Here is a 10,373-nt window from a genome sequence, read left to right on the forward strand (position 1 = left end):
CTCTGACTCTAGCCACAACACACCGTTTGATTAATGCTTTCCACAGCAAAAAGCTGTGTTTTTCCAATTACATTTAAACAAAAATAACAGAACAATAACAAAATTTTAAACTGTTTGACGGTTGCTGCTGCCTCCCATAACTTTTTAAGTATTACCAAAATCTTGGTATTTTTTGGTTAAGACCAACCTTAATATTTCGTTACCAAAATTTAAAACTTCACCATACGCAATTTACAATGCGTGAATCTCCAATTCTAATATGTGCTTTTACCATGAATAAATTTTATCTGAATTCTTTTTTCGTATTTTATATTAGTTGAATTTTCATTTGTAGTTGCACATGCATTTGCTTTCAATTTTCTTTTAAATTTTTATGGCATCTTTTTATGTTGAATCAAACACTTCAAAGATTTTTTTTCTAACAGCGATAATTAACCTTGAAGTCTCAAATTTACATATTTTGTGACTTTACAGAGATTTTATTGAGTTCATATGCACAGCATAAAAAAAATTGATCTCATCAGACCCGGCAATGCGCGTAGCAACAGTTCTCCATTGCCGTGTGCTCGCTTTTCAGCTTTACATTGTTGGGTCATATCTATGTCTAGACCTGGCAATACCAGACACAAACACAACACAAGAATGAGAAAATAACAGACACGACATAACGAGAATGTCTTAAAATTTAAGGTATTTAACTATAAAATATTTATAAAAATATAAGACCTTAAACACAACCATGGACATGACAAAATGCATGAACACAACACGGATGTACGAATTGCCAGGTCTAGACTCACATCTCCGACAGCTTAATCTCCATCAAGCTAATGCAGCAGAGAGTTTACCGTCTAAAAGGATACATCAGGTAAGACTATAGCCCTAAACCTATAAGTATCACAATTTCTTGGTATTTGGTAAAAAGCTCATCCACGGAAACCTTTCTTCTTTGTTTTTTTGTTTTTTTTTGTTTTTCCTTTCAGATCATAGTCAAGAGCTAACCTTTCACTGCTTTCGGGCATCAATTGCTGGATTCAGCTCTGTTTACCAAAAGAAAAACGAGGTTATGAAGACTGATCAATAAAGCCGGATCCGAGTTTGGATCGCACTCCGACATATGGGGCAGACTTGGAGGTCTTCTCCGCAGTCACAACAAGTCTGTCAAATTGATGATGAAAGGGGAAAAGGATTATGTCAATACTCGGTCTCAACATATCTAGATTTATCTACGCTATGACTTCTTACAGTACTTGGGTTTTGGACATAGATATGGGATATACTCCTCCAAAACTCTCCAAATACATGAAAATCTTAGAAAAATTGAACATAGCTATGTCCAACATTTAGTACCTGAGCCCATGTAACATAGTAGATTATAGATAAAAAAGAGCAATGGGAAGTAGAGAGTAACTAACCTGATGTCCGCAACCAAAGGCCATGTCCTTCGGATTACCAAGACAAATGGGGCAAATCTGTTAAGTTTGCGAGAGAAAGGGTTAAAAAAGAAAAGATATGTAACTTAAGGCTAGGACTAAGCAATGAAAAAAAACCCCAAAAAACTGGAAAAAAAAAAGGAAAAGCTGAAAATACTTTATTTCTAAATTAGTTAAAAACCTTAAAATACTATATAAAAATATGCTTTTATAAATTTAAAAAACTGATCACAAGAATATAGCACATAACCCCAATTTTTTTTCAAAATCGGACACAATTGACTGTTGTTACTCCTTATAACTGGCGTAAAAGTGCAGCAATTCCAATGAAATGATAATGCTAATAAGTACAATGTTACTTCAATGGAAGGTTTTCCATACCTGATGATCGTAAACGGAGCTCGAAGATGGACCTGTGGCTGTGGCAGCAGAGGTATCATATCCAGAATACGGAGGTATATTTTGCTGAAAACTGCTTGAGCGAGAATAGGGAGATGGATTTTGCTTAAAACTGCCAGATTGAGAATACGGAGATGGATCCTGCTGAAAACTGCTTGAGCGAGAATAAGACTTCGGGTTATTGAAAGATGAGGCACCGTACATGGGAGGAGGGAGAGGAACTCTCTCAAAAGTATTTCCCTTTCTTTGTCTGGTTTATTAATGAAAAGAAAACAATTAGAGATTAATGATACATTACTAACACTTAATACACTTATAGAAATCAACATGAATGGCAGATATGAGCATGTTCCAACATAATATATTTAGATTTTAAAAAGTGTATTCAAATATTTGAAGAATCTTTGAAGGGTCATATGGCCCATATGCAAGCCCGAAAATGTGTTGAGAACGAGTACTTAAGAAAAATGAAAAGTCAAAGTCACATGGATAACAAATTTAATAACTACCCCAACAGGCCAAGCTCAATAGTTGCTTTATACTGAGCAGGAATTTCCATCAAGGCTGAAAGAGCGAATTCTGCCTGCTTTCTCGATGAATCTGTATTCTTCGACATAATCTCTGTGAAGTTCACAAACTAGAAAGACCGAAAAGAAGTGGCTTTAACAACTAAGAACATTAAAACAGTAAACAAAAAGGAAGCAAACTACGATTGTCCTAAAATATTATTAGTAAATTACAGTTTTTCAACAATAGGAGACTTCAAAAATCACTCACCTGAAAATTGTCGAAAGCACGAGCAGGGATGTTATCATCAAACTCCCTCATCATGTCCCAAGGTCCATCACCAACCCCAACTAGGACAATAGACAAGGGGAATTCACTGCAACCAGATGAACCATGTTAGGGTATACATTGCGCGGCAATCTAAATTAAGTGGCGAGTTAATGGCAATCACCTTGCTCTAACGATTGCATCGATTGTCTTTTGCTCTTGGGGGCTAAGCTGACCATGCTGTGTGTCAACACTTCGAGTCACCTAGGACATATATGAAACAGAAGTGTTGGAGAACTAAGATTCGGATTTTTCCCGGACATACAGAATCAAAGAGTATATTATGGATGATTCATTGTAAGACTAAAATCAAAACTGTCTTTTAATGACAATTCTTATTCCAATTAACATCAGAATGATCAGATGTTCTTCGGATCTGCAGAGAGAGAGACCCCATATCAAATGGATGCTTCAGTCTTTTCTTCTCTAAATCATCCGGAGTTACCTTATCGAGACTGGCAGTAAACTCTCTTCTGACTTAGTGAGATAGACACCCTAAATCAAATGATTAGTAAGATGATCTACCCTTGTAACCAAATATTTTGTTACTCCAGTCCAGTTATTCAGATTTGGAGCATGTCCATTCCTGGAACAGAGTGTATACAATCAAATATTGAATCATTGAATCCCAAGTTCTCTTCTTCCATATTACCTGTCCATCGGCAATTATCAGCAAAACATGGTATTGACCACCACTTTGCTCGACAATAGTCATGGCCATTTCAATGATGGGTGCAAAGGATGTTGGCCCTGCCGCAAACAAACATAAAATGGCTGTTGTAAGAACCGACTGGTTAAGGTTCAAGATGTATGTATAACATTAATAACACAATGGATCAAGTACAAGTCAGGCACCTGCGAGTCGAAGCTGGGGAACAATTTCTCTGTATCGTGCAAGCACCTCCTCAAATCCATTGCAGAATCTCTCTTCTGGATAGAAACTGAAGACATCTTGATCATGTGTTGACGCTGAAAACATATGAAGCAAATATCATCTAATAATCCAAATAGAGAAAACAAGTTACTGTAGAATTGTAAGAAAACATTTTCAATGAACTTTACCATCTCCGAATCCATAACATGGAATTAAGTTATCCTCATCAAAAGCGGATAAGCTCTGTCCAATAATTGATATAGCTTGTTCATAGGGATTTTGGCCATTCCCGATGTGATGCAAGCTTTTGCGGTTGAATGACCTTGCACCTGGTTTTCCATCCAAGTTAAGTGGTGTGTTGCAGATGATTTGGAAAAACGTTAGCGCATCAAATAGAATCAGCAAGTAATACCTGTCCATTCGTTGCTTTTTGTGAAATCGATACCAACGATGAGGTTAGAGGACTCAAGGCCAGCTTGTGCGAGGGCAGCAGTAACCTGGGATCAGCAATTTCATTGACTGAACATGTCATTATTTTATAATTTTGTGCGAGTACAATCTTATGTAGATAAATAGATATTACAGGACAGGCAAATTTTCCATAAGCAACATCTGAATGATTGAAGTAGCCACATATAGGCAAATAATTTTCCATACGCAGTAAATGACTTTTCACCGTTATTGAAGTACCCGTGTTCAACATCCATGTCCAATACATATATGGACATGAGTATGTCGATATGATCCTCCAAGAACCCTCCAAATACAATAAAAATTTAGAAAGTTTTGAACATACCCATGTCAGATGATATAGCATCCAGACATAGTTTTCCATTCATGCAAAATCCATCTAATATAAATATTTTCAACAGAAACATAATATAATAAATATAGCTGACAGAAAAAGGATGCTTTCCATCTAAATAGTTCAATCCAACAATTTTTCCACAAGTCTAAACCAGTTTTTATGGGTTTGACAATACGGTTCTTCTTTAGGCTTTCATGTCAGGTGGCGCATGTTTATAGCTATGTTGCTACGACTCGACTTTTCTTGAAGTACCTGTATCCACCATCTATGTCCAACATACAGCCAGGTCGGATATCAGGGTATGACCCTCTAAAACCCTCCATATACGTAGAAAAACTTCAAAAAAGAATTGAATATACCTATGTCAAATACATACCTATATTTGATACTCACAGTCGAGTCTGAGTAATATAGAATCATATCAACAATTTATCATGTTCATTTTGAACAAATATTCCTATTGATCATTACCACCAACCACACCCTTTCTTCATATTAACCGAAACAAGAACAAAGCAGATAGAAGAACTGACAAGAATTGCAGCAACAACAAGCTAACCTGGTCCAAAGTTTCGTAGTTATCAGCTATCCTTGAGTATTTCACAATCTTATGCCCGCGATGGAGTGTTTGCAATCCGTAATTACTTGAGTGAGGTGGAGCATGGTGATGCTGTGGTGTATAGTAAGGAGTCTGTGGAGGATATCCTGATTGCGGTGGATATCCGTAACGACTCCATGAATCTGAACCACCGGACCTACTTGTCGGATACGCTCTTCCACTAGAATCCTTTGAGCTTTTTCCTCCCATAACTAATATAATCTTAACAAATTAAGCCACTCAAGAGTTCAATGACAGAAAATGATATCTCCTCCTGCAAATCAAATAAGAGCAATCATGAAAATTATTGAAAGCCAGTCAGTTTTTATAAGATAAGATTCAGAAAATGATATGCAATAATTGAATATGATCAAGATATTACTAACTAAGATACCTTAAACCTGTTAAAATATCCTTTTGATTCTTGAATAAAGTATTGCCAAATTAAAATCAAAAGGGTTAAGGATATGATAATTCTACAAATTAAAAGTATTTAAAGGTTCTAAATAAAAGAAATTTCCGAGGAAATTTACTGGTATGAAAATAAAGACTAATAAAATGCAAAAAGGCTGCTACTGGTAATGACAGGTTCAAAAAGCTACCTACTGACTAAACATGTAACCACAATTAATTGCAAGAAGTGCAAACCTCAACATGTATACAAGACCACAGGAAACTCAAAACTTGAGACTCAGATAAGGATAAGGGTCAAAATCCCATACAAATACAGAAATGCTTTAACACCCAGCACTGGAAAATTCTTAAAATTTGATCATTAAGAAAAGATTTGACCTATACAAGTAAATTTTTTGACAAGTAAACCACTTTAAGGAACTCTTAAGAAAAGGCAAAAGGAGAAGAAATTCCAGGTGGGTTTTTCCATTGATGAACACGCAAGAGATGACTATAGATAAGTATTTCTATATTCGTAAACGCAAGAACAAATTTAACAACCAAATGTTTCATTAAAAAAATTAATGAAACTGGTATACATTAATTATATACGTAACCTTCGCTAGCAAGAAAAACCCAGAATTATAATTGTAAAAAAAAGGAGTCAACTACCATTGTTTTAGATACTTTTGCTTATCAATCAGTGCATTTTTATTAATTATTTATTTTATAGATATGTAAACCAACCATATCCTGGCAGAATGGCAGGAATCCGTAGACAACAAATCAATTTAATATTGACCAAGGGCCCTGGGTCATCATCTTCATCTCAAAGTAAAATGAAAAAAACAAAATGAATAAACAATGGTCAAACCTTCATGTATCAGAAAAAAATTGCAGATTAACAATGATTTTACCAGTTGGGACTTGGGATTTAGTTACTTAGAACGACGACCTGAAAAAAAATCAAAGGGATTTGGGGAATGAACTTGACCTGGAAAATTTTATGAAAATGATTTGAGATTTTCCCTTTCATAATCAATGGAAAATTGAAGGGGTTTGGGGAATAAAAAAGGTCAACAAAGTTTGGTAATGGAAGGTGCGGCACATGGAACTAGGGTGTGAACGTGTCTTATCCAAGTGAATTTGCAACGAAAGTTCAAGGCAATTGATGACTTTAATTTGAGTTTGAGTCAACGGGGTTTTTTCTTGGAACCATGTCGATCTGGTTTTTTTTTTTTTTCAGGATTTTAACAAAGATTAAACTTTTTATATATATAAAAGGTTGTCCCTTCATCTGTTGGAAAACGACATGTTTTCAGCAGTGAGAAATTGGGAAAAAAAAAACAGTTTTCAGCGACAATATCGAAACTCTTCTCCTCAATCATAAAAAGCGATAAGCGCCTATCTGATAATTGTGTCGATGGAACACAATAGACAGACAAAAAAACAATCTCAATCTAGATTGACATTTTCAACTACTACGAGGATTTTTTATTAAAATATTATAAAAATAAGAAGAATTGCATATACAATCATATCTACCTTGTTGTAATTGAACTAGTCACTCTAATAGATAAAATATGTTTGTTCACCATACTTTGGGTGGAGAAAGTACTTTGGTTTTTATACATGTATGGGTAACCTAGTTGAGTTTGAATATCGTGAAAGAATTTGGACAAAAATATAGGTCAAACAATAGAATTGGACAAACAATAAATTTTGTTCAGAAAATTGGTTAGATCTTGAGTAAAGTTTTTTTGGCCTTGAGTTCAGTCCAAATTTAGGAAAAGAAAAATGATTTTGTTGTTTTTATTAGTACAAAAACTTTAGTGAGAAAAATCTCGAACACACGAACGAAATACGAATAACAATTCAAACAGAAAATGAAGAAATAGAAAAAGACTCCAAGGCGTATATCAAGCCACTACCTTTAAGGTTCTATTCACCCAACCTATACTCGGTGTGCAAATAAATTTCAAGCAAATGAACTTCGAGGATACAATAAAGCCCGATGACTATTTGCATTTTGCATTGACGAAAATAGTCTATTAAGCATTGGGCAATGTATAACAAGAAAGTCAATTTCTATAAAAAAATATTTCAATAATTCTTTATAAAACAATATAATAATATTAGAAGATGGAGGAAAGATAGAATTTTAGAACCTGTTGATATGATTTCCAAATGAAATCTCATTCTTATTTATAGGAATTTTCACGTGTCTTCAGAGAGGCATATTTCAATAGGTGCTTTTTATGAATAATAACATCTTTAAAAAGACATAATTATTATTCATCTAATATTATAACTAAGTAATATTATTTGAATAGTTATAATTTTTTGTGAAAAATTAAGTGATATAACTCTTGACTAATAACAAAAAAAATTGATTAATTACATCCTTTCATTTATAGTTATTGGAACACTATAAATATTTGAAAATGTTCCAACAATCTCTCCCCATTTTCAAAATATTTTAGAATTTGATATTCTTGGAAATCAATTTGCATAAATGAAGTTGTCTTACGATTGAACCTTCACTTAGTGCAAACATGTTAAAGCTAATAGAACTTGCATAGTAGACTAAGCTTTGAACCAACTATTCTATTTGATTAACCGAACACATCTCACATAATGATTTCAACATCGACCAATGCATAGTAATCAGGGACACTATTATGGTCATGTGTCTGTGTCTACTTTTCATGGGTGTTGTCAGAGCCAAGCCCTTGAGCTCTTAGAAACAGTTACACTTCCACTCAAATAGGTAGATCCCATCAAGAGTGTTCCCATAATTATAACAAGCTAACATATTAATGTTATGGGTACATTAAAAGTACATTATTCATCCTTCCCTTATCATTACAAGTACCTAACACTTTAATCTTAGGATGAATTTATTCATAGTGCTAGCAATCACATACAAATGATGTAATTTGTCTCATTAAACTTAAGACTTGACGTTATATCAAGTGTTTAGTCGAGTTTCCATCATGAGTGACTATAATTAATGGGTTTGAGTCACATCCCTTTTGAGGTCTTGTTGACTACATATTTAGCAGACTTTTTGTCAAAGATCTGCCAATTTTCACTTGACCTCACATAATGAATAGTGATCACTCCATCAGAGATTAATTGTCGGTCATAGTTATGTCTTAATCCAATATGTCTAGACTTTCCATTATATACTTGGCTATATGCATTTGCTAAAGTAGCCTCACTATCACAATATTTAGAAATAAGTGAAATTCATTTAGGCCATAGAGGTACATCATAAAGCAAATTTCTTAACCATTTTGCTTCTTTAGATGAGTGACTAATGCAATAAATTCAACTGCCATGGTAGAATTAGTAGCATATGTTTGTTTCCCGGAGCCCCAAGAAATGACTCATCCACCAAGAATGAAAATCCATCCGTTAGTAAAAGTATGATATTCCAAACTTGTAATCCAATTAGCATTCGAATACCCTTCTAAAACTGAAAGATATTCCATTATAGTTGTAACACCCTACACTCGACCTGGTTGCCAAGCCCGAATACGGGATGCCACACCACCGTCTCATGTTACATAAATCAAGTAAAAAGCTCATAGTAAATAAAACATCATCATTTTATTGCTCGTATAGGTTTTAAGTCAATCATTCAAGATAGTTACCATTGCTACATGCTAAATTTACAATAACTAGTCTTATAAAAAATTTTAAAGATGCATAAAGTTCATTTAGAAAAATTCCCAAAACATGTCTATAGGTATCGATATTGACACTAGGGTATCGATACCACCTGGAAAAATGATACCAAACTTGCATTATGTTTCTCGATTAAAAACCCAAACTCTCAAAAATTATCGATACCTATCATAAAGTATCAATATTTTAACCTCGAGTATCGATACTCGAGCATAGGTATCGATACCAAATCTCTATTCTGACTCTTTGCACGCTTCAAAACACAGAGGTATCGATTTTAAAACTCGATTATCAATACCTCTGCTCTAGACCTCAAAAATACAACATACATAAGTAATTAGTTCTTTCCAATTTAGTTCCTCAACATCATGCATCAATTACTTTAACAAATAATCATTCAATGGCCTAAATTAATAGTGCATTATCACAAAATAGTGTTCGAGAAAGTAACATCAATCCATCCACATGTTCATAAACCTAAGTAGAATAATAACATGTAATCCTTATAAATCGAACTAAAAAAACTAGCAAAATGTCTAGGGGTTAACATGGTTGTAACAAGCCTACCACAATGTCTCATTTCACAAAACATAAATAAAATATAGAAAACCTACGAAATAATAAATGGACTTGCTTGGATCACCTGTAACACCCCTAACCAGTATCCGTCGTTGGAATAGGGTTACGAAGCATTACTAGACAAACGAAACATAAGAAAAAACATTTCATACATTGATATAAACATAATATAAATCAATGATTCACATACATATTATCCCTAAATCGAGCCCTCGAGATGCTAGAATTACATTAGAAACAATTCGGGACTAAATTAGAAACACTTGGAAAACTCAAGAAAAAGTTAGAAAATTATGACTATAGGGGTCACACGGTAATGTGGCTAGGCCATGTGCCTCACATGGTTGAGAAACACGCCCGTGTCTCAGGCTTGTAACAATCGAGCTAGGGACACCTTGCCGTGTCTCAGCCCATATCCTTGCCCGCGTAACTCACTAAGTAGGGTCACACGACCAAGTCACACTCTCGTGTGCCAGGCCATGTATCTCTCGAAATAACCCCACACGCTCGTGTGTTAGGCTATGCAACTGCCTGACTTACATGCAATAAAACCTACAGGTGACACACAGCCGTATCACTAGGTCGTGTGTTACACACAACTGAGTCACACGCCCATGTCTTAGGCTGTGTGGACATGAATTTGCCCAAAATCAAGCTATTTTCAACACCAAATCATGCAACCACCTAAAGGTCTTTGGTGCACATAATCAAGGCATCAAAACAGGACCAAAACCTACATGAAATGACCAATTCAGCCAATAT

The 10,373-nt window shown here is 34.7% G+C and overlaps 1 protein-coding gene across 12 annotated transcripts; it reads right to left on the bottom strand.

Annotated features, from left to right (window-relative positions):
- Positions 1 to 450: 450 nt before the first annotated feature.
- Positions 451 to 6,695, bottom strand: LOC107918025 (E3 ubiquitin-protein ligase RGLG5). Of its 12 annotated transcripts, XR_005926845.1 has the most exons (14): positions 6,257 to 6,579; positions 6,087 to 6,161; positions 4,908 to 5,220; positions 3,953 to 4,037; positions 3,729 to 3,869; positions 3,522 to 3,635; positions 3,319 to 3,416; positions 2,791 to 2,870; positions 2,610 to 2,715; positions 2,342 to 2,469; positions 1,815 to 2,082; positions 1,416 to 1,472; positions 1,003 to 1,158; positions 451 to 610 (listed from the first exon to the last, which is right to left on the bottom strand). XR_005926845.1 is itself a non-coding variant. In XM_016847513.2 (13 exons), exons 3-13 carry the CDS (start codon positions 5,154 to 5,156, stop codon positions 1,078 to 1,080), a joined length of 1,407 nt encoding a protein of 468 aa, XP_016703002.2. In that variant the 5' UTR covers positions 5,157 to 5,220; positions 6,087 to 6,161; positions 6,257 to 6,579; the 3' UTR covers positions 451 to 1,077. The 12 variants fall into 12 exon arrangements, 7 of the variants coding, with proteins under 7 accessions (XP_016703002.2, XP_016703005.2, XP_016703001.2 ...); XR_005926846.1 differs by lacking the exon at positions 6,087 to 6,161 and having other exon boundaries at positions 6,334 to 6,695; XR_001689878.2 differs by lacking the exon at positions 6,087 to 6,161.
- Between the last annotated feature and the right edge of the window lie 3,678 nt (positions 6,696 to 10,373).

The sequence above is a fragment of the Gossypium hirsutum genome, chromosome A05 (genome assembly GCF_007990345.1).
Source record: "Gossypium hirsutum isolate 1008001.06 chromosome A05, Gossypium_hirsutum_v2.1, whole genome shotgun sequence".
In the NCBI taxonomy this organism is placed as follows: domain Eukaryota; kingdom Viridiplantae; phylum Streptophyta; class Magnoliopsida; order Malvales; family Malvaceae; genus Gossypium; species Gossypium hirsutum.

What these genes read in the sequence shown, in the direction of transcription:
- LOC107918025 (XM_016847516.2), bottom strand. Translation starts at nt 5,156, where the DNA reads ATGGGAGGAAAAAGCTCAAAGGATTCTAGTGGAAGAGCGTATCCGACA. An exon ending in GTGCTTTCGACAATTTTCAG is followed by an intron (nt 2,470 to 2,609) that starts GTGAGTGATTTT and finishes CGGTCTTTCTAG; the next exon opens with TTTGTGAACTTCACAGAGAT. An exon ending in GCTCCGTTTACGATCATCAG is followed by an intron (nt 1,473 to 1,814) that starts GTATGGAAAACC and finishes CAAACTTAACAG; the next exon opens with ATTTGCCCCATTTGTCTTGG.